General features: G+C 37.5%; 1 protein-coding gene across 3 annotated transcripts in view; it reads right to left on the bottom strand.

The window, feature by feature from the left end:
- TES (testin LIM domain protein) overlaps positions 1-25,680 on the bottom strand; it is a 57,942-nt gene that overhangs the window by 7,639 nt on the left and 24,623 nt on the right. For all 3 annotated transcript variants that reach the window (XM_086396728.1, XM_086396727.1, XM_086396729.1), the window contains exons 2-6: positions 16,324-16,409; positions 4,885-5,137; positions 3,570-3,905; positions 2,389-2,604; positions 1,824-1,982 (exon numbers count right to left, since the gene is read on the bottom strand). In XM_086396728.1, coding sequence (XP_086252854.1) covers positions 1,824-1,982; positions 2,389-2,604; positions 3,570-3,905; positions 4,885-5,137; positions 16,324-16,409 — 1,050 coding nt within the window. The remainder of the gene's footprint in view (positions 1-1,823; positions 1,983-2,388; positions 2,605-3,569; positions 3,906-4,884; positions 5,138-16,323; positions 16,410-25,680) is intronic.

The following is a 25,680-nucleotide window of genomic DNA, read 5'->3' as shown; positions in this document are numbered from 1 at the left end:
ATCTATTAGACTGCATAGTGATTCAACATCTTATCCTCAGATATAAGGAGGGTCCATGCTGACCCTCACAGAAAATGAGAAATGTTAAAACACAAGTCAGTCACTCAAATATTTCCTAAGTGCAGACATTGAGGGTATGGAAATAGAGGGAAGCTCTATGCTCCAGCTATTTATAGTCTGGTGGAAGAGACAGAGGTGTGATATTGACAATCACACATGTGGGTAAGTACACAAAGAACCCCAAGGGAACAGAGACATCCTGCCTAGCCAGAGAGAAAGGGGTAGAACAAGGGTAGGGAATCAGGAAAGGTGTTCTGAAAAAGTTAAGCTTAAACTGAGTCTGGAGGAGTGTGCATGCATAATCAGGTAAAACAGAAAGGGGATCCTCTGGCAACCCAGTGGTTAATACCTGGTGATTTTACTGCCAGGGGCCTGGGTTTGATCCCTGGTCAGGGAACTAAGATCCCACAAGCCACGTGGCACAGCCAAAAATAAATAAAAACAGAATAGGAAGATATATCAGACAAAGGAATGAGTGTTAGCAGAAGACAAAGAACAGTATAAACTACGAAATGCAGGTAGCTTGGGAAATTATATGATTTGGGTTAGATAACTAGTAGGGAAGCCTGGCCTGCTGCAGTCCACAGGATCACAAAGAGTTGGATTCGACTGAACAACTAGTAAAAGTGGCTGGATAGGTAAGAAGGGGCTGGATCTATCAAGTAAAGGCTTAATGATCAGGTTTTCATTTTAGAAGGATTATCTTCCATCATTATGGAAGGTAGCTTTGAACAAGAAGAATGTTAGTGGGGAGGCCAAATTTGAGGTCGCTATAATAATCAATATGACAAAAAATAAAGCTCTGAAGTGGAATAGTTGTAACTGTGAGAACCTGAGATACATTGATGAGACAGAGTTGATAGAAAATGATGGCTGATGGATTATATCTGAGGGCAATGGGTAAATGTTGAAAATTGGCACTGACACCAAAACTTCTTAACCTTATTTTCATATTAGTAATATCATACTTCTAGAACTATATAACTATGTCATTATATTCCTCAGCCAGGAGTCTCCTCTAGTTGATAGTTCAGGGAGATCTTTAGTACTTATTTACCTGTATATAAAGTGAACATCTATCCTTTTAATATTCCTGGATTATAAGTTTTACCATATATGGTCAACTCTTTATCTATCTCTGGGCCATCATGCAATAGAAGCTCTGTGTAAGCATGGTCGATTTTATACATATACACATATGTGTGTGTCTCTGTGTGTGTATACACATACATATATGTACTTCCACATGAAATATTTGAATGTTTGGCTTATGCAAATAAACACGCAAGTCAAATTTTGTTCTGAAATTTTGTTTCACATATATATTAATTCAGTGAGGGTTTAAGAAAGGGCACTGTACAATCTCCAGGTAGCAAAAACAAAGCCACAGTGCATGATCTGGTAACATGAACAGAAATTTATAAACATTCAAATAGAGCTAAGGCATATGAACAGTCTCTAAAAACCTTAATTTAAGTGAAAGCTCATCTGTATGATGAGAATTAATCAATCTTACTCCCATTAAGGAATTTTTTTGGTGGAGATTTGGTTATCAAGTAGCACTTTATAGTATAAACTGCATATATAGAGTCTTGAGGTGGTTCATCCTAGTCAACGCATGTACTGTTTTTGAATTACTGGATTTTAACACCGTATGGTAGAGTTCACCTGTTTCCTATTTGAGAGTAGTACTTTCTGTTTCTCCTTTGTAAGAGACCTAAATAAAGCAGGTCAAGGCTACTGAATTCCAAGGTGTCTCTTACCTCAGCATGGTTCTTCACATAACAGGGTTTGCACACAGGCTTGTCATTGACCATCACGTATATTTCCCCAGCTAGGATGTTGTCACAGTCAAAGCAGCAGAAGTGTTTCAGATGCCAGTTTTGGTTTTCTGCCTGGGTATACTCGTTACTGAATATCAGCTAGGAAGAGGATAAAAATAAGATCAATCGTGTTTTTTCCTTTTTGCTTCAAATGACCAAGCTAGGTTCTTTAGACAACAGATTTAGATCCACAAGGAACATCAGTCTACTTTCAGGGGCTTGAAGTCTGAGGATAACCTAAAGTTTGAACTTGGATGATTACTTGGTTTAGTTCAAATCAATGTTTTAGGTATCTGGACAGTCTTCATTTGTCAACACAATAAACATGGGCATTCAGAATGACTGAAATGTTTTTTTCATTCAACTTCGTTGGATGTAAATAAAGCACATGATACTGGCTTAATTCATTCTGCTCTCTCGCTAAGGGAGGCCTGGTTAGCATGGTGAGGGAACCATAGGAAGACGCAAAAGGGAGCCTGTATGCGGGTGGCCCTAAAGAACATACCTCATCACAGCCAGCACACCGGGGTTTCTCACTGTCACAGTAATGTCTGCCACAGTACAGCTTGCCATTCTTCCAGAAATAAATCATGTCGACCAGGAGTTCATGGCAGGTACTGCAGACGAAACAAGCTGGGTGCCACAGTTTATCGTATCCGGCCCTTTCAGCATAGATGGCTGGGTCTCCCTCCTTCATACTCAGTTTGCAGCAGTAGCAGGACTGAAAGGGAAACCAGCCAAAACAATCTAGTCATCCAAAACCGGTGCTTCTCATCAACAGTTCCAGAAGGAATTCACAGAAACCACTTCCAAGAGAAATAATTTCTACTGAAATTAGTAATTTGTCCATATAGGCAGTATGGTGTTAGTGTATGTGAAAAGGAATCTCTTGGCTTTCTCTAGGTTCTCCAAATGTAATTCTTGCATCCAGTATGTAACAGAGCACTGTTTACTGAATCAAAGTTGCTTATGGAAAAAGGCTAATAGTAATTTTCACTTCAGTTTTAAGTAGTTCTCTCAAAAATGATTACCTTAAAACTTATTCTATCATTTTTTTTTTTCTGTTTTGTTTTAATACAGGACTAAGCCTGGTTGGTTGACATGCTAACAGGATCTATGAGAAATACATAACAGTAAGTTTAGTTCTTATTTTTGGTTCATCTGTGTTACAATTTTCTTCTACTTTCAAGGCATAAAAATGACTTCAATTTCCCTGTCTTAGGAGACATTTTTAAAAAGTATGATTGACTATATATCCACATGTTTAAGTTTGAATTTTATGCATGTTCACACGAGCAAAACCGAATTAACCTAAGCATATATTATTCTTATTTATGGGAAGAGAGAAACAATTAACACCAAAATTATGTTTAGAAACAGATTCTAGATTGTATGTTTTATTCCAGCATGACACCATGTTAACTGCTGTGTACACATAACACTTGTAATTATCTTTGGCAACAGATAATCAGAAAACTTGGCTTTAGACCAAGGTTTCAAACATGATACATGATAATTCTCTAAAATAAGCCTAAACTGAAATTATAACTCAATTTACTTCCTTCATCTACTCCCTTCTGGAAACAGAGGAATGCAACTTCCCCCACCAGTCTCCCACAATTCAAAGAAATGGAATGAACCTGTAAAATATACCAAATGGGCTAACGTCATGACTGCTTTACTTACATACTGAGTTCTTTTGTGTTCCGCTGATTTGTCCTCCATGGCCCCTACTGCTGTCGTGGTGCTTCTGTCCCCTCCGGGAATGTACATTTTGTTGGGGCCTTGAGTGTTCATGTCACGGGGGAGTTTGACATCTCCTACTCCCAGAGCCTCATTCTTGTATTTCTTCACAAACTGCTCCATCTCCTTCACCTCTTTGGGAGATAACTCGTGGCATTTTGAAGGGTCCTGGTCATGGGCAGGGAGTTGCTTTGCCAACTGCTTCTTCCGGTACTGTGCTCCCTCTGAGCCTGCCACCGGCTGCTTCTCTTTGGGCAGCATTTGCATGTACTGCCTGGCCTAGACCACAAAGGAGACCAGTGTTAACTGGGAGATGCCTTGGCCATCAGACAAATGATACTATATAACACTCATTGGAATCAAATTACTGAATAATTCAGTTTTATCCATTAATAACAATTGATCTTCATAATACAAGTTATCTTGAGATGTTAATATATTAAAAAACATTAAAAATGGAGCAATAAATAGATTTAGTCAGTAAATATGAACACATTTTTTCATGAAAGCAAAGTTTTTTTTTCACTTTGTAAAGACTTGGGTTACTAATGCTTATTTGTGCTAAAATTACTTTGCTATACACCTGAAACTAACACAACATTGTAAATCAACTATACTCCAATAAAATTCATAAAAAAACAAAGTCCCCCAAACAAACAAAAATACTACTGTATAACTGCAAAAGAAAACAATTTTTTAAGCTACATGTTCAGAATGGCCTAAGGATCATCAGTATCCTATAAGAAAATGATATCACAAGATTCATTCTCATGATTTAACTAACCCTCTTAAAAGATTTCCAAATGTCTCATCTAGTTATTATATTAGTGGAAGGAGCTTGACACAAAATTGCTTTTTTTTTGCCTTATATAGTAAAAGAAATATAGTGTTGACCACCTTTTGAGTTACAAAAAATTGAAAGAAATTCTATTCTTTAGATTTTTTTAACCATCTTAAGAAAAATCTTCCCAAAAGTAACAAAGAAGTTACTAGCTTTATACAAAACATGTTTTTCATTTAATTACTGAAAATGTCATGCCATTTCTTTGAAAAGGTTAACACCGATTATCTATGTAGTGAGAAAAATTCTATGAGATATCTAATCTTACTTCCAAAAGTCCAATAGGAGTTGGAAGTCAAGGTAATGGGAACCCCAAAAAATAATAGACCTGAGGTCAATTAGGTCACTAAAGGAACTGCCCTAAATAAGTAGCCTAGGAACTTTAATAAAGGGACTTCCCTCCCCCTTATTATTTACCAATGCCTGATTCTGGACAGGAGGAGCCCATTCGTAGGTAACTGTATTGATGGAGACATTCTTCTTGGCAGCAACTGGATTGGTCAGTATCATAACATTGCGTTTATACATGGGAATTCCATCTGATTTTAGCTTTGCAATCAGGGTGGTGTACTTGGTGTCTTCAAAAAGTTTCCCCACTTTTCGATCCTCTTCATTGCTCAAAAGGACATCATGCTCTTCTTGGCCACACTTGCAGTTACGACATATTTTTCTATAATTTTGGAAATAAGCAGGCAATGATTAATTATACTTAATCAATCATACATATATAGTTCATAATATATTTTTACAAATATTCCTTATAAAGTTATGCAAAGTCAAGTCTTATGACAGGTGGGGGTGAGGGGATTACAAGTAGCTATACATAAGTTTAAGTAAGGAAACATAAAAATGCATCTTTGCTTTATAAGACTTTGAAAAAGGTTTTGATTAGAAAGTGCATGCTCAAGGGAATATGGCTGAGGGTAACCCCATGTGATACTCCTCATTCTCTCAACCAGATATGCATATAAAACAAAATCACCAAAAACTATCACAGAAAGCATTTTCATATTTTATTGCATGGTAGCAGCCATTACCTATTTTTTTTCCACTAAGTGAGAGATAAAGAAGTTGATATAACTTTTCTCATCAAGGACAGTAACCCAAGATTTATTAGTTTTTTTCATTTTCTTTCCTGTCCCCCTTTCCAATTTCCTTTTCTCTCTTTTCTCATGTTCCATTTCCTTTCTCTTCCTTTCCCTTTCCTTTCCCCTTCTTTTATTTCTTCAAAACATTTAGTGACCACCTAACCTGTGCTCCCTTATGTATAAGACAGATGAAGTCTCTTCCCTTCTTATAGTTGAAAGACACAATTTCCCTTCCCCAATCTGGTATGGCATGTAATCTTTCATTTATGCAACATATATGAGTGTCCACATGCCAAGCAATGTACCTGATACTAGGATATAATGATGAAAATAATTAGGCCCAGTCTCTGACAGTCTAGAACTTATGCTTACCACCTGGTGAGGAGACAGACACTAAACAAATACACACACACACACACACACACACCTATAAATGCATTTGTGATAATCACAGACTACTTTGAGAGGATATAATTTTGACTTGGAACTGGTGAGCAAAGGACTCCATAAGAACATTAATCCTAAGAAAGTGACATTTAGGTTGAAATCTGAAGGATGTGTAAAATGAATGTGAACTCTGTGTGTGTGTTTGAGAAGAGGTAAAGACAGGAGAAGAAAAGCCTCCAGACATTTTGGGTAGAAAGAGTATGTATGATCGTCCTGTATTAGGAGACTGCGCCCTTAGGCCCTATGATCAGAGATGTCTGGTATGTATGACTACAATGAGCTAAGTAACTTGGGTAGTGACAAGGCTGGAAAGGTAGGCAAGCCTGAGATCATGCAGGGACTACTGTAAGGCATATTAAGAAGTCTGGCTTTCACTGTAAGAGCAATCAGGAGGCTCTAAAGGCTTTTAAGTCATGGAATAACATGATTAGATCTATCATTTTCAAAAACTGTAAGGAGAAGGACTTAGGGATAGATGTAACTTAAAGCAGGAAGACCAGTTAACATGTCAATGGTGCATCCAGTCTGCAAGGTCCTAAGGAACAGGGATTCTACTGCTATTTCAAAAGTGGAATTTACATCTTGGATGGTTACTGTTTTGGCCTGGCTAAGATGTGTAATAGCTTGCACTGAAGTATCTGATAGTGGAGATAAAAAGAAAGGGACAAATTTAAGATATCCTTAAAGTGAAACTGGTCTTCCCTTGTGGCTCAGTGGTAAAACAATCTGCCTGCAATGGAGGTGACTCTCAGGAAACCTGGATTGGATCTCTGGGTCATGAAGATCCCCTGGAGAAGGAAATGACAACCAACTCCAGTATTCTTGCCTGGGAAACCCATGGACAGAGGAACCTGGCAGGCTACAGTCCATGGGGTGCAAAGAGTTGGACAAGACTGAGTGACTAAACAAATAATGTGAAACGAATTAAGCCTTGTGAATACATTGATGAAGGGAAGACAGAATCAGTTAAAAAATGAACCCAGGTTTCTGGGATGAATAAGATTGTAAAAGGAATGTAATTTATTAGATCATAAAAGCAAAATAAGAATAGAACTGAGGTATGGGATGAAAACGTTGGTGAAATCTATCCAAACTGAAATAATAAGTTTGAAATGCCTATAAAACAGGGTAAAGATATCAAGTAGATTATAGGATATATAGATCTATTATTAGAAACTGTAGCCTGGCGGAAAATATAAATTCAGAAGCCAGGGAATAAGTTGAACAGAGCACTTTCACCTCCTGAGGGAAGAGCAGAGGGAGATGAGGGCTCAGGAGGGAGCCTGGTACAGGAGCAGAAGCTGGCAAAGATGACAGAGGAAAACAGAGAGTAGAAAGAATTTTGGGGATTAAAAATATAAGCTGGAACTAAAATATAGGACAATGATAGCATATAAGTTAGAGGGAGAAATCTGAGAGTTAAAAAAACATTTTAATATCCTTACACTGTTCAGGAAGATACTGAAGATATAGATTAACATTGGATGTTGTTAACTATGTATGTTAAAATATCTAGATAACTAAAGAAAGAAATGTAATTTCTAACTATGACAAAAAGGGATGAAAATATGAAAATGTAATTAGTCAAACAAGATTGGAGAAAAATAAACTTGGGAACTTAGGACATGTAGAAAGCACAAATTAGATGGTTGATATAACCCAAGCATATCAACAGTCACAATAAATGGACTCATTTCTCCAGTTAAAAGATGAAGGCTTTCAGAAGGATAATATAACAAAGTAGTTATATTTAAACAGTTATATGCTGTTTAAGAAACACTTAATTTTAACCACATAGAAAGGATGAAAAGTATGATGATGCAAAAAGATTAACCTGGCAAATACCAGCAAAACGTTGTTACGTATATTGAAAGTGAAAGTCGCTCAGTTGTGTCCAACTCTTTGTGACCCCATGGACTAAGTCCATGGAATTCTCCAGGCCAGAATACTGGAGTGGGTAGCCTTTCCCTTCTATAGGGGATCATCCCAACCCAAGGATCGAACTCAGGTCTCCCACATTGCAGGCAGATTCTTGACCAACTGAGCCATGATATTAGGGAACACAATTAAGGCTTTTTCCCTTAATGAGTATCAGAGTCACTTCACAGTAACAAATATTTAAAAAAACACTTCTCTGCTGTAACAATTAACTTAACACCACCTAATAACCTAACTTCAACATATATAAGCAAAAGTAACAGAACTATCGGAGAAGGCAATGGCATGCCACTCCAGTACTCTTGCCTGGAAAATCCCATGGATGGAGGAGCCTGGAAGGCTGCAGTCCATGGGGTCGCTGAGGGTCAGACACGACTGAGCGACTTCACTTTCACTTTTCACTTTCATACATTATAAGAAGCAAATGGACAAAGCCATCACTATGGTGAGATTTTAAAAAATTAGAGATAAAGATTTGAATAACACAAGTATCAAGCCTGACCTAAGACACACATGAAAGCATTATATCCAGTGACTGGAGAATATACATTCTTCTTACAACTATTTGAAACATTTTGAAAAACCGAACATCTACTATGCCATAGAGCAAGTCTCAAGGACAGATCATCAACCAGATAAGCTGAACAGAATGCAGTTATGTTAAAAATCATCAACAAAAACATTACAAAGTACTTTTAAAACAAGAGTCTTAAAAAATTAAATGTTGAAAGAAAAGAATTACAATATTTTTAGGAAAAAAGAAAGCAAAACTATTACTTCCTGAAACTTGTGAAATACAACTAAAGAGATGCTGAGGAGGAAAATTATAGTTAAGGTATGCTCAAATTAGAAAGAAGAATAAAAATTAATAAGCTAAGGGTTTAACTCAGGAGGTTAGGAAATATTCAGACAAAACCTAAAGTAAAAAGGAAAATAAGGACAATAACAGAAACTGATAAAGGTTTGCTTCTCATTGGATACAGAAAACATTCAATACATATCAACATTTCTTCTGATTACATTTAAAGTAATTTTAGTTGTAGAAAGAAAGTAGGACTTTAGAAAGGGTTTCTGGGGGAAAAAAGTCAGCAAGCACTCAGGATCCATCATACTTAGTACATTCATTTTAGGATCTGAAGCAAGAAAGCAACCTTGCCATTGCCACTTCATTCATTTTTCCTTGGGTACTAATCAGAGCAATGAGAAAGTTCAAAGAAATACAAGTGGTAAGGATTCATCAGAAAGGGAGAAACTAAACTGTTAATTACACATGCTCAAATTGATCATATAAAAATGTATTAGCATCATTAAAAGCTTATTAATAAGTCTTTCGTATTTAAAATTAATATAAATCATTGGATTTCTCTACATCAGAAAATTACCAAAAAAAAAAAAAAAACCACCCCAAACTAAACACTTTGCCAAATAACAAATTATTAAATAATTATTTACTTTTATGTTGTTTTTCTTAAGGTGAGGTATGCAAACTGAAAATATTACATTGGACTTATACAGTCCCAGAAAGAGAGAGAAAGATAGTGTGTCAAGAGATGTGGGGTAGGGAGGCAAAATACTTCCCTTGTGTACACATCGGTCAGAATTCTTTATTTGGTAATAACTTACTGAATAGTTTGCATATTCTAGTTCAGCTATAAAAGACTTACATCTGGTTATCTCATACTTTCATCTACTGGAAAGGAGCATACTATCCTACTACAGTATGTTCTTCATTCTTGTTCTTCAGTTAACAAAAATAATATAATTATTCATAAAACTATCACAGTGCTTTTGGATCAAGTTTAAAATGACACCTTCCTGAGGGGAAAGGTGGGCTGGGAATTTAGTTCTTATATAAATAAATAGTTCCTTATATGGCTGTGAACTATGGCATGCATCCTGGTATTAGTAAAGTGACTGACTAAATAAGGAAGTAATAATGTTACAAGGATAGTGATAAATATTGGAGTTCCTTTAAAAATGTTTATTATCCAGGTGTACACCAGTATAACATGTATGCCATGAAATAAAGAGAGTAAGATTCTAAAATCTGAAGGATTAACAGTAAAAGAGTAAGTGAAACAAAGCCTGTGGACTTTCTAAAGCATGAACTATACTATGACAAGCTGTAGCATGGTTAAATAAATTATATTTACTATGAAAATGTTATATAAAAAAAGTATATTAATCAATGACATACTAGCCGTCTCTATACTGCTTCTTCTTATTAGTCTTGGTTATTCTTAGAAGATTTACATTCTGAGAAAATCTATATTCCCTGTCTACCCGTTTACCTATCCAATATAACTTTATTAAGCAAGTAAATTCAGGTTAAGACACCACACTGATAGCGCAGTGATGAGGGAAGAAGTAGTAGTTAAAGGAGTCAGCCTACGCCTGATTAGCAGTTTCCTAAGTGGGGAAAACCTATGACTGACTCATGATCATTTTTAAAATCCCAATATATATAAGCCTCATCTGCTTCCTTACTTACATATAAGCTCATCTGAATCCTTACTCCAAAACTGTGACCTGCAATAACAGAACTGGCAAGAATGTGACTCAAGAAGGGTAGGATGTTTCTTTTAGCCAGAGAGTTGTCATCAATGTAGTAGCTGGAATGACCACATTCGTTCCAGACTCTGAAAACTATCGTTCCATTTCTGCAATAAAAAGGGGCAGCTACAGCTATAAAAAGGCAAGAAAGAAACCCATAAATTCTGGGCCAGGTGCCAAGAGCTATCCTTGTGGAAAGGTGCACTATCCACTACTTATCTAGGTTTTAAAAAATATTTGGGGGGGGTTTTAGTCTACAGTGTTTTATATTCTAATCTCCCATATTTAAATTAATTTCTTTTAATTTTTAGAAATATCTTTTAGGAAATTTCAAGTCATTTGGAAAATAGTCAATAAATTTATTAAACAGAAAATTCTGTTGAGAAATTAGAGAAGAGAGAGATACCGTTATTTTTTATCTAAGAGAAAGTGTGAGGATGAGTAAGACATTTAAGAAAATAAGGAACTTTTAAAAATTTGTTTTAGACCAACCTGAAATAAAATGAAAACGGCATAGATGACCAGAGTATCCATGTGCAAGGGGCTATGTTATAAGGTGTGTACAGTATGTTTCTTCAGATGATTCACATGTAACTTTTGATGATATGTGTAAGGCTTAAAAAGTTTATTTTTATTAAATTTATTTGAGCTATTCGTTTGAGGGGAGTATTTAAATCAGCTCCCGTACTTAGCACAGCCATCATATCTCTAAATCTTCTAAACTGCCCTATAGCATTTCTGCCCAAATTTTCCATGGGAGGTTAATTAAAGTTGTGCAAAGGGAAATGTAGGGGAGACTCTGAATTAAGTTAGTTTAAAACAGTCTTTTTTATATGACTTTCTAAAAAAGATGTGAGGGTAGACTGGTAGACCGGGAAGCTCTATGATGTAGGGTGAGGAGAGCTATTTGTCCTAAAAAGTTTAAAGCTGTTAACACATACACATGCAAAGATTAATATGCATGACAAATCAGAACTGTTAACTCACAATTTTATATTACAACTTCAGAGTTCTTAAGTTCAAGAGAGTACAAAACTTACCAAAAGCACTGCTCAGAAAAGTAGATAGATTTATAGTTTCAAGCTGAAAGCAGTCAAGAAACTATCCCTCATAGCTTCTCAAAAGAGAAGTTATTTTTGTAGCACTATTTGTAAAAATTATTATTTTTCCAAGGCAAGTAGTAGCAACTGGAGTGCTCTGACATACCGCCAGCAGTCATAGTGATTTAACGGAACGGTCATGACACTGCTATAAACGAATAATTTAAAAGGGTTGGAAGCTGCCCTTTTATAACAGGGATATACATATATGGACTTAAGAGTGGGCCTCTGTTATAGAATTCAACACAAGCATTAATCCATTTATGGTGGGGAATTTTCAGTTTTCAGCCAGCTCTCACCCAATCAGAAATTCTCTGGAGAGATGTATGCTATATTCATTCAAATAACACTTTTCTTGTAAAATGCAACTGTTTTATTGAAACCATTTATCGAGGATTAAATAAAATAATAATTTTATTACTTATTCTATTACTTATATAATAAATGATCTATGGTTCCAATGATATTACTTTCAATATAAAATAATTGGCTATAAACTTGATATCCTGGGTTTCTGTCTTGCATTTCATAAATATGTTATTTCTAAACATTACTTATAAGTGTGCCCAGAAGATAGTAGTTTCTATATGATAAGTATTAATATCAGGTATCCGCAATCTTTTATATTCCTCTCTCTGCATGTACACACGGAGAAAAGGGAATGTGAGGATACGGCCAGGAGGTGGCCATCTACAAACTAGAAAGTGGTTCCTCACCAGAACCCAACCATGCTCATGTTTTAGTCTTGGGCTTCTAGCCTCCAGAAGTGTAAGACAATACATTTCTGCTATTAAGAAACCAGTCTATGGTATTTTACTACAGAAGCTGAGCTGACTCATATAGAGACAAAGACAACTTCTCAGAGACACTGCCTGGGCCAATACGTGAAGAGAACAGGAAGGACTTTTTGTTTCCATGTGGTGAGATTTCTTTTTAGTTGGACCATACAGGGTCTTTCCAGGCAAAGGGAACATGAGATAAGGCACAGAAATTTTAGGAAACAGCATGTGTCTAAGTAATTGAAGCACAGGGTACTTGAAATGGAAGGAAGGTTGGACGAGTAAGCAGAGGACAGATATTGAGGTTTAACATCAAAGGCCAAAGACTTTGTTCAAAGGATCAAGTCCAGTGGGAAAGCATTAAGATTCTTAAGCTATTGGTAAGTACACAATAGTATCCATTTTCAAAAGACCATTCTTGTGGCTGCATAGAAGGTCAGACTGATAAAAGTGAAGAATAACTAGGCTCTGATTTTCACAATGTGCTCCAAGAAGCCCTAAGCGTCTTAGAAGTCAAGGGTCACCATGAAGATGGAGGAGGAGGTTAAGTGGGCAGGAACTTGAGACCCCATGTCTATTTCAATCACAGCAGTTCTGTGGCCCTGGACCAAATCTGGAATCTTTGTTACACTCAGGACAACCAGCCTTAGAAAGTCTGTAAAAGTCTTCAAAGACTGTACCGAAAATGGCTCATCTGGAGGTCAAAGGGACTTACCCTCAAGCTTTCCAGCTGCGGTGAAAAGGTCAAGGAATTATTAAAAATTCTGAGAAATGTGTCTGGACTGATGCCAGGAAGAAGACAGAACTACTAAATAACACCATTTGTACTGACTATATAAATCCAAGTTGAACTGGAAGCTGTGGCAAAGCCCTAGTCTTTTATGAACATGTGTGAACATGTATGTATGTTCAGTTGCATCTGACTCTTTGTGACCCCATGGACTGTAGCCCACCAGGCTCCTCTGTCCATGGGATTCTCCAGGCGAGAATGCTGGAGTGGGTTGCCATTTTCTACTCCAGGAGCTTCCTGACTCAGAGATTAGACCCTCGTCTCTTGTGTCTCCTGGATTGGTAGGTGGATTCTTTACCACTGAGCCAGCTGGGAAGTCCTAGAACAATGTGTATCAGGAAGGAAAGAAACATGGTACATTAATACAGAGCAACAACAGAATAAATCCATGTAAATGGGGAATAAAAGAAAACAAAAAACTTATCTGAAGAGGTAACATTTAAGCCATGATCTGAGGCTTGAGCAGCTACCCAACAGCATAAAGAGGCCAATATCATTTGTGCAGACTATGTAAGGGAAAATGTAGGGGGAAAAAACTGGATTATGGGGGATAAATAACTTCTCAAATACTTCAGGGAACATAGAGAAACTAGTAAATCATAGGAATACCTACACTTTGGGTAAGATCAGGGACTTTTATCTTTCTTCAGTTCAGTCACTCAGTCGTGTCCGACTCTTTGCGACTCCATGAACTGCAGCATGCCAGGCCTCCCTGTCCATCACCGACTCCCAGAGTCCACCCAAACCGATGTCCATTGAGTCAGTGACGCAATCCAACCATCTCATCCTCTATCGTCCCCTTCTCCTCCTGCCCTCAATCTCTCCCAGTATCAGGGTCCTTTCAAATGAGTCAGCTCTTCGCATCAGGTGGCCAAAGTATTGGAGTTAGCACATGGCAAAATATCTAAATCATAACAGATGCTTGGTGAATGTGTGTGGAACAGCAAATAACTCAGCCTGAGTTCTGAGACCCTGGGAGATCAGGCAGCAACATGCTAATGCAAATACTACTAGGCAATAGTCAGAGTTTGTTTCTTTTTACTTGCATATGGTTTCTCATAAGCAACCTGAGGCAATCAGAAACACAAGACGTTTGCAGGTCCCTAGAGGGTAAAATTATTCAACAACTACCACCTCTAGGAAGAGTTTCAACTGATCTGACTTTTGTCAAGTGCCCATAAATGGATAAATGGACAAATCAGTGTGAACAAGGAAATGACGTACCACGACTGGGTCAGCTTACATCACATACCAACACTGTGGTCAGTAACCAGAAGAAAAGTGAAACTGAGGTCCCTCAGTCGTGTCCGATTCTGCGACTCCATGGACTGTAGCCCACCAGGCTTCTCCATCCATGGGGTTTTCCAGGCAAGAATACTGGAGTGGGTTGCCATTTCCTTCTCCAGGGGATCTACCCCACCCAGGGATCAAACCCAGGTCTCCCGCATTGCAGGCAGATGTTTTATACTCTGAGCCACCAGGGAAGCCCAACCAGAAGAAGATGTAGTCTTTTATGGTTCTTAACAGATTCTCAGAAAATACTGAGGATAAGGAGATAAGACTACATGGAAAAATGATAATAAAGTGATTTTCATGTCACTGCTCTTATTTGACATTTTTATCTGAAAATATCAGATGATAGTTATCTACAATACAAAAATAATATAGAGCAAATAAGAACTACTATAAACTAACCTGCTTTAGAGAAAAGATACCATCACTGAGGAAAGAGCTTTAAATAAAAATCTCATTAGCAGTTTTGGCAAATGCATAGTCAAACTAAAAAGAGCATGATTTGAGACGGCAAAGCAAGAACTGTGCCCAGCAGAGGGCAGTGCAGCTCTCCATAAAACCCACGGAGCACAAAGAGCTGTGTTCTCATTAGGAGCTGAAATATTCTAATGCATGACAACTATTTTGTGTCTGCTGACTTTACCTTTCCAAAATATTACAGACATATTCACAAACTGCTATGTCCCTTGAAGAGGCAGCACAAAGAAGAGGCAGTAAAGTCTTGTAATTTTAAAATTCCCTGGGCCATTTTAAGTTCCTTACACATAAAGAACTGTATCATCATTTGGCGGAGGGCTAAGGTTTCCTTTGCCTTCACTATTTAAAACAACTGTCCTTGTTTCCTAAAACTTATTATGTAAATGAGCTTTTAAAGAAACTTAATACCCCAAATTTTATTTTACATTCTTCTTTAACTTATACTGTATACAACCCTATAGCTGATGACATTTTTTATTCTACAATGTTTCCTATGGAAATATGCAGTGCAAGAGGGGTCCTCAAATGAGATTCATTCTAACAGTCAGCTGCCATCCTAATGATGTATGGTTGATCACTTTAATTTTTTTCTTCTAGCAATAATATGCTAATTCTAACTGTGAACACTTATAAACTAACATTATGGTCTTGGCAGCCACTGATGAACGACATTTATGTTCTTTAAAAGAATGGATTTAAAATGCCAATTTTAGGTTATATGACAGAGAATAATGATTTAAAAAAAAAACATGCAAATAAGAGCTATAAGAAATTCACATTTTTGATCCACTAACATTTGTCTTCCATATGTAGGCACTTGATTCAAATCAAGACAATGGCAACGGATTATCATTTTTTTTAACTCAAGCTTTTCAAAGGTTTTCAGTAGTAAATTTACAGCTGAAAATTTGGGGGAAAAAAAAAACAAACTAGATTCAAGTCCATTTCCTGACAACTAGGACATGAATGCTCAATTCATTGTATTTATTGTTTAATCACAAATATACAGATGAGATGTGCATAGTTGCCCATTTTAATAAAAGAATATAGTTGTCCATTCTTAATAAAAGAATAACAATTAATAAACAGTCTTTCAGGATTACCATAAACTTATTTGCCACTCAGAGAAGAGACATATTCAATATCTTAGTCTCACAGGAAAACTGAAAACCAGCAAATAGATCAAGCAAATAAATACAGTCACTATAGCCCAATAAGCTCAAATAATGATAAGAAGTCAGAATAGCTTTATTTCTTATTTCTTAGAAAATAATACAATAGATCACAACTTATCAACCATGATGGATAACTTGTAAGCAGTCTCCACTGTCTGAGGAAGCAGTGCCAAAAAGCAGAAATTACTAATGTGGTTTTAGTTTTCAAAACATTACCTCCAGAAGTGCAGTTCGAATCCCTCACATTTTTCTTTGCATTTTAAACAGGGGGCTCCAAATCCTTGCTCATGACCTAGACCCATCTGTTAAACAGAAAACAACATGGATTTACTATTATGTTTTTAAAAAATCTTTAAAAAAAATCAATAGACCACAACTTTAATTCCATTTACCACTCCTCTTGATATAACTTTCAAACAAATCTTTCATGAGTATCACATTGTTTAATCAGTCATGACACCCAGGTATGCTATATGGCGATTCCAAATGCATACATAACATACCCTGTATTCTTATTGCTTCTTTCATGAATAAAAAAGCATTAGAATACAACTATATATCAGATTACACATATTGCAAAAGTCACAAAAAGTAATGAATTTATCTTTTTGGCCACTACATGCCCTGTATATAATAGGTACAGGGAACAGTCAGAAGAGCCAGAGCTTGGAAAGCAAGCCTGGCCCCAAATGACATATTTTTTGGCAAAGAAGGAATATGCAAATGATTTGGGGAAATATTGTTTTAATTATTTAAATATTTGATTTATTATTTTATTTTTGATAAATATAATAATAATAGCAACAACAAAGATACTGAATGACAGGGATAGAGATGAGCACTTACTGAAATTTTACAGACCTCATAAAATACTTATAAAGTAGGCAATTCTATTCTCCATCTTAAGAGATGACAACTGAAACTCTGAGAGGCCACAGAGCTTACTTAAGATCAATGTGTTATAAATGGTGTACAAGAGATCTGACTCCAGGTCTGATTCCAAGGTCTGTGCTCTTAGGCCCTAGATAGGGGTGCAGGGATTGTACTATTGCCCTTATATAGCAAACCATTTTTTTTCCTTCTACCATATTAACAGTAATTCTCAGGAACTGCTGAGACATGACTTAATAAGCAAAAGAGGAGGGGTGCAGATGAGGGAAGGACACCAGAAGGCAATGTAAGCTCTGTACCCAACTATTGGTATTAGAGTGAAAAAGATCAACTAGCTTTGCTTCAGCACATCAACAAATCACCAGTGCTTCGATTATTCATATCACTGACTGCTGACAGATTTGTTACTGTTTAGTGTCTGGAGAGAGTGTTACAAGTCAGACAAGAGATTTTTTTCAGTGGCTCCCTTTTGTAGCTTTACCAAGTTGTGTTTGTCACTGCAATCAAAACCACAAAATTCTGTAAAGCAACTATCCTTCGATTAAAAAATTTAAAACAAAACAAAACACATTGTAACTTGTTCCATGAGAGATCAGCTTGATCAGTCCATGAAGTTTAAATGAAGCCCTTCCTTTTTTCTTAAGAATTTTACCACATCCTTTTACATAACTAAGGGCATATTCAAAACCAGCTGGTCTACCCAACTGCTGAGGAGAACCTATGATTTTTAAAGTTAGACCATTTCAAGAATATTTGCTAAACGTGATAAAAATCTGTCCAGCATTAACTACACTTTATTACCTTTGCCATATCTCCATTACCATTTTCAAAAGATTAAAAATTCTCTAAATTGTACATTTTAACACTAGCCACTTGTTTTTTTTTGGAAAGAATCAAATTATTTTCTGTCACTTATCATTACAGTTCACAGTACAGAAATAAAATGGATTACCAAAAGACAGATTCTAGCTATTTTAGTTTACTGGTCTTTTGCGATGAACATAATTAAAGAGTTTTTTTCTCCACTACAAGACTCATAGTAAAATGAACAGCAAATCTAAAAAGGTCAATTATTTTTCCAGCCCTTTCTAGTTTTCCATTACAAGAGAGGTAACAATCCTGAATCTGTCTGGTATATGGATTTGCCTCATACTATGTTCCATGTATCTCCTGCTAAACTGAATCTCAGATGAATATTAAGATTATATTATTAAGGCTTAATCACATAGCTCAGCTTAAATCAGCTGGTTCTAAACTCACAGTAAGAAATACATTTTGAGGCGGTCCTAAGATGGCGGAGGAATAGGATGGGGAGACCACTTTCTCTCCCACAAATTCATTGAAAAAACATTTGAACGCTGAGTAAATTTCACAAAACAATTTCTGAATGCTGGCAGAGGACATCAGGCACCCAGAAAAGCAGCCCATTGTCTTTGAAAGGATGTAGGAAAAAATATAAAAGATAAAAAGAGAGACAAAAGAGGTAGTCCGGGGAAGAGAGTCTTAAAAAAGAGAGAAGTTTCCAAACACCAGGAAACACTCTCACTGGCGAGTCTGTGGCGAGCCTTGGAACCTCAGAGGGCAACATAACCGGGAGGAAAAATAAATAAATAATTAAAACCCACAGATTACGTGCCCAATGGTAACTCCCAGCGGAGAAGCAGCCGCAGACACCCGCAGATGCCCACATCTGCCACTAGCAAGCAGGGTCTGGGCAGGGAGGTGCGGGCTGCATTGCTTACAGTAAGGACCAGGACTGAATGCCCCAAGGGCAATCTGAGGCAACTAACTTTAGATAGCAAACCAGACTGTGGGATAGCTATCCAGAGAAAAGCCTTAACCTAAGACACCACCAGGCCTGCTCACAGAACAAAGGACTGAGCAGAACTAGCCGGCTGCGGACTGGCCCATCCCCCGCCGGAGAGGCAGGCGAGGGCAGCCAGAGCCGGAAGGGGGCAATCGCGGCCCCAGAGAGGCATCATCTACCAAACTGCAAGCAGGCTTCATTGCTAACCAAGACTTCTTGAGATTCTGGATGGTCGACATCCGCCGGGAGGGTCGCAACCAGAGATCAGCTCCTCAGAAGAGACACATGGCATACCTGAGAAGGTGCACTGGTTGTACACCCAGAAAACCGAGCGGCAGGGACAGGGGGAGGCCATAAGTCGCAGTCGTTCTCGCCAAGCACCTGGTCACTTGAGCTGCTCAGACCTAGGAAGGGCACAAACACAGGCCCAACGAAGTCTGTGCCTTTGTGGAGTATCCAAGTACCTGAACTGAGTGGCTTAGACCTGGGAAGTGCATACAACCCAGGGCCAGCCTCAGACAGTTCCTGGCAGAGCAACCTAGAGCCTAAACAGTGTAGACAGAGAAAGCACACACGCCGTTCAGTTCAGTTCAGTTCAGTCGCTCATTCGTGTCCAGCTCTTTGCGACCCCATGAACTGCAGCATGCCAGGCCTCCCTGTCCATCACCAACTCCTAGGGTTCACTCAAACTCATGTCCATCGAGTCAGTGATGCCATCCAACCATTTCATCCTCTGTCATCCCCTTCTCCTCCTGCCCCCAATCCCTCCCAGAATCAGGGTCTTTTCCAATGAGTCAACTCTTTGCAAGAGGTGGCCAAAGTATTGGAGTTTCAGCTTTAGCATCAGTCCTTCCAAAGAACACCCAGGACTGATCTCCTTTAGGATGGACTGGTTGGATCTCCTTGCAGTCCAAGGGACTCTCAAGAGTCTTCTCCAACACCACAGTTCAAAAGTATCAATTCTTCGGTGCTCAGCTTTCTTCACAGTCCAACTCTCACATCCATACATGACCACTGGAAAAACCATAGCCTTGACTAGATGGACCTTTGTTGGCAAAGTAATGTCTCTGCTTTTTAATATGAGTAAGCGTCTTTTAATTTCATGGCTGCAATCACCATTTGCAGTGATTTTGGAGCCCCAAAAAATAAAGTCTGACACTGTTTCCACTGTTTCCCCATCTATTTGCCATGAAGTAATGGGACCAGATGCCATGATCTTCATTTTCTGAATGTTGAGTTTTAAGCCAACTTTTTCACTCTCCTCTTTCACTTTTATCAAGAGGCTTTTTAGTTCCTCTTCACTTTCTGCCATAAGGCTGTGAGTGGGGGCAAACCCAGTGTGGCCAAGACACTGCGAGCACACGCCAGTGTTGTTTGCAGCGTCCCTCCCTCCCCACAGCATGACTGAACAAGTGAGTCTAAAAAAGGTGCCCACCACCGCCCCCTTGTGTCAGAGTAGAAATTAGACACTGAAGAGACCAGCAAACAAAAGAAGCTAAAACAAACAGAGGGAACTGCCTTGGAAGAGACAGGTGCAATAGGTTAAAACTCTGTAGTTAGCACCGACTACATAGGAAGGGGCCTATAGATCTTGGGAAGTATAAGCCAGATTAAGGAACTATTTGAGAATGAACTGACCCCACACTGTCCACAACACCAGAGAAAGTCCAAGATATATTTTTACTATTATCATTTTTTAAATTTAAAAAAAAAATTTATTTTTAAGTCCTCTATTACTCCTTTAATTTTCATTTTATAACCTATTACTTTGCAAAAAAAAAGACCCTATTTTTTAAAGCAAACTTCATATATATATATTTTATAATTTTTGTGACTTTGTTTTTTTCTTTAATATTGTATTTTTGAGAATCTAACTTCTACTCTAGATTTTTAATTTTTGCTTTTTTGGTATTTGTTATCAACTTTGTACCTTTAAGAACCCGATCTTCATACCCATTTTTACGAGGGAATGAGATCACTGGCCTGATTGCTCTCTCCCCCTTTTGATTCTCATTTTTCTCCACCAGGTTGCCTCTATCTCCTCATCCACTTTTCTTCTCTACCTAACTCTGTGAATTTCTTTGTGTTCTGGATGGTGGCGCACACTTAGGGAACTGATTACTGGCTGAATCTGTCTCTCTTCTTTTGATTTCCTCCTTTATCCTCCTGGCCACCTCTGTCTCCTTCCTCCCTCTTCTCTTCTCTGTGTAACTCCGTGAACATCTCTGAGCGGTCCAGACTGTGGAGTGCACATAAGGAAGTGATTACTGGCTAGCTTGCTCTCTCCTCTTTTGGTTCCCCCTCTTATCCTCCTGGTCACCTCTATCTCCTTCTTCCCTCTTCTCCATGTAACTCTGTGAACCTTTCTGAGTGTCCATCACTGTAGAGAAACTTCTCATCTTTAACCTAGATGTTTTATCATTGGTGCTATATAGTTGGACAAGTCCTGAGGCTACTGTAAGAATAAGACTGAAAACCAGAGGCAGGAGGCTCAAGTTCAAATCCTGAGAACACCAGAGAACTCCTGACTCCAGGGAACATTAATCGATAGGAGCTCATCAAATGCCTCCATACCTACACTGAAACCAAGCACCACCCAAAGGCCAACAAGTTCCAGAGCAAGACATACCCCACAAATTCTCCAGCAACACCAGAACATAGCCCTGAGCTTCAATATACAGGCTGCCCAAAGTCACACCAAACCCACTGACATCTCATAACGCATTACTGGACACTTCACTGCACTCCAGAGAGAAGAAATCCAGCTCCACCCACCAGAACACCGACACAAGCTTCCCTAAACAGAAGCCACCCGTTCAACCCCACCCACAGCAAGGAAACTCCACAATAAAGAGAACTCCACAAACTGCAAGAATATGGAAAGGCCACCCCAAACACAGCAGTATAAACAAGATGAAGAGACAGAGGAATACCCAGAAGGCAAAGAAACAGGATAAATGCCCACCAAACCAAACAAAAGAGGAAGAGATAGGGAATCTACCTGATAAAGAATTCTGAATAATGATAGTGAAAATGATCCAAAATCTTGAAAACAAAATGGAGTTACAGATACATAGCCTGGAGACAAGGATTGAAAAAATGTAAGAAAGCTTTAACAAGGACCTAGAAGAAATAAAAAAGAGTCAGTATATAATGAATAATGCAATAAATGAGATCAAAAACACTCTGGAAGGAACCAACAGTAGAATAATGGAGGCAGAAGATAGGGTAACTGAGGTAGAAGATAGAATGGTAGAAATAAATGAATCAAAGAGGAAAAAAGAAAAACGAATTAAAAGAAATGAGGACAATCTCAGAGACCTCTGGGACAATGTTAAATGCCCCAACATTGAAATCATAGGAGTCCCAGAAGAAGAAGACAAAAAGAAAGACCATGAGAAAATACTTGAGAAGATAATAGTTGAAAACTTCCCTAAAATGGGGAAGGAAATAATCACTCACGTCCAAGAAACCCAGAGAGTCCCAAACAGGATAAACCCAAGGTGAAACACCCCAAGACACATACTAATCAAATTAACAAAGATCAAACACAAAGAACAAATATTAAAAGCAGCAAGGAAAAACAACAAATAACACACAAGGGAATTCCCATAAGGATAACAGCTGATCTTTCAATAGAAACTCTTCAGGCCGGGAGGGAATGGCAGGACATACTTAAAGTGATGAAAGAAAATAACCTACAGCCCAGATTACTATACCCAGCAAGGATCTCATTCAAATATGAAGGAGAAATCAAAAGCTTTACAGACAAGCAAAAGCTGAGAGAATTCAGCACCACCAAACCAGCTCTCTAACAAATGCTAAAGGATCTTCTCTAGACAGGAAACACAGAAAGGGTGTATAAACTCCAACCGAAAACAATAAAGTAAATGGCAACGGGATCATACTTAACAATAGTTACCTTAAACGTAGATGGGTTGAATGCCCCAACCAAAAGACAAAGACTGGCTGAATGGATATAAACCAAGATGCCTATATATGCTGTCTACAAGAGACCCACCTCAAAACAAGGGACACAAACAGACTGAAAATGAAGGGCTGGAAAAAGATTTTCCATGCAAATAGAGACCAAAAGAAAGCAGGAGTAGCAATACTCATATCAGATAAAATAGACTTTAAAACAAAGGCTGTGAAACGAGACAAAGAAGGACACTACATAATGATCAAAGGATCAATGGAAGAAGAAGATATAACAATATATGAATTTCACCTTTTTCTCAAGCACACATGTAACCTTCTCCAGGACAGATCACATCCTGGGCCATAAATCTAGCCTTGGTAAATTCAAAAAAATTGAAATCATTCCAAACATCTTTTCTGACCACAATGCAGTAAGATTAGATCTCAATTACAGGAGAAAAACTATTAAAAATTCCAACATATGGAGGCTGAACAACACGCTGATGAATAACCAACAAATCACAGAAGAAATCAAAAACAAAATCAAAATATGCATAGAAACGAATGACAATGAAAACACAACCCAAAACCTGTAGGACACTGTAAAAGCAGTGCTAAGGGGAAGGTGCATAGCAATACAGGCATACCTCAAGAAACAGGAAAAAAGTCAAATAAATAACCTAACTCTGCACCTAAAGCAACTAGAAAAGGAAGAAATGAAGAACCCCAGGGTTAGTAGAAGGAAAGAAATCTTAAAAATTAGGGCAGAAATAAATGCAAAAGAAACAAAAGAGACCATAGCAAAAATCAACAAAGCCAAAAGCTGGTTCTTTGAAAGGATAAATAAAACTGACAAACCATTAGCCAGACTCATCAAGAAACAAAGGGAGAAAAATCAAATCAATACAATTAGAAATGAAAATGGAGAGATCACAACAGACAACACAGAAATACAAAGGATCATAAGAGACTACTATCAGCAACTATATGCCAATAAAATGGACAATGGGGAAGAAATGGACAAATTTTTAGAAAAGCACAACTTTCCAAAACTGAACCAGGAAGAAATAGAAAATCTTAACAGACCCATCATAAGTATGGAAATTGAAACTGTAATCAGAAATCTTCCAGCAAACAAAAGCCCAGGACCAGATGGCTTCACAGCCGAATTCTACCAAAAATTTAGAGAAGAGCTAACACTTATCCTACTCAAACTCTTCCAGAAAACTGCAGAGGAAGGTAAACTTCCAAACTCATTCTATGAGGTCACCATCACCCTAATACCAAAACCTGACAAAGATCCCACAAAAAAAGAAAACTACAGGCCAATATCACTGATGAACATAGATGCAAAAATCCTTAACAAAATTCTAGCAATCAGAATCCAACAACACATTAAAAAGATGACCAAGTAGGCTTTATCCCAGGGATGCAAGGATTCTTCAATATCCATAAATCAATCAATGTAATATACCACATTAACAAATTGAAAAATAAAAACCATATGATTATCTCAATAGATGCAAAGAAAGCCTCTGACAAAATTCAACATCCATTTATGATAAAAACCCTCCAGAAATCAGGAATAGAAGGAACATACCTCAACATAATAAAAGCTATATATGACAAACCCACAGCAAACATTATCCTCAATGGTGAAAAATTGAAACAATTACCCTAAAGTCAGGAATAAGACAAGGGTGCCCACTCTCACCACTACTATTCAACATAGTTTTGGAGTTCTGGCCACAGCAATCAGAGCAGAAAAACAAAGAAAAGGAATCAAAACTGGAAAAGAAGAAGTAAAACTCTCACTGTTTGCAGATGACATGATCTTCTACATAGAAAACCCTAAAGACTCCACCAGAAAATTAGTAGAGCTAATCAATGAATATAGTAAAGTTGCAGGATATAAAATTAATACACAGAAATGCATTCCTATACACTAATAATGAGAAAATAGAAAGAGAAATTAAGGAAACAATTCCATTCACCACTGAAATGAAAAGAATAAAATACTTAGGAATATATCTACCTAAAGAAACAAAAAACCTATATATAGAAAACTACAAAACACTGGTGAAAGAAATCAAAGAGGACACTAACAGATGGAGAAATATACCATGTTCATGGATTGGAAGAATCAATATAGTGAAAATGCATATACTACCCAAAGCAATCTATAGATTCAATGCAATCCCTAACAAGCTACCAACGGTATTTTTCACAGAGCCAGAACAAATAATTTCACAATTTTTATGGAAATACCAAAAACCTCGAATAGCCAAAGCAATCTTGAGAAAGAAGAATGGAACTGGAGGTATCAACCTGCCTGACTTCAGGCTCTACTACAAAGCCAGAGTCATCAAGACAGTATGGTACTGGCACAAAGACAGAAATTTAGAGCAATGGAACAAAATAGAAAGCCCAGAGATAAATCCACGCACCTGTGGACACCTTATCTTTGACAAAGGAGGCAAGAATCTACAATGGAGAAAAGACAATCTCTTTAACAAATGGTACTGGGAAAACTGGTCAACCACTTGTAAAAGAATGAAACTAGAACACTTTCTAACACCATACACAAAAATAAACTCAAAATGGATTAAAGATCTAAATGTAAGACCAGAAACTATAAAACTCCTAGAGGAGAATATAGGCAAAACACTCTCCAACATAAATCACAGCAGGATCTTCTATGATCCACTTCCCAGAATATTGGAAGTAAAAGCAAAAATAAACAAATGGGACCTAATTAAAATTAAAAGCTTCTGCACAACAAAGGAAACTCTAAGCAAGGTGAAAAGACAGCCTTCAGAATGGGAGAAAATAATAGCAAATGAAGCAACTTACAAAGAATTAATCTCAAAAATATACAAGCAACTTCTGCAGCTCAATTCCAGATAAATAAATGACCCAATCAAAAAATGGGCCAAAGAACTAAATAGACATTT

This window comes from Bos grunniens, chromosome 4 (assembly GCF_055505025.1).
Source record: "Bos grunniens cultivar Pamir isolate PY7600 chromosome 4, Bosgru_T2T1.0, whole genome shotgun sequence".
Lineage (NCBI taxonomy): Eukaryota > Metazoa > Chordata > Mammalia > Artiodactyla > Bovidae > Bos > Bos grunniens.
The sequence above is the reverse complement of the archived record's forward strand: the minus strand, read 5'-3'. Positions and strand labels throughout refer to the sequence as shown.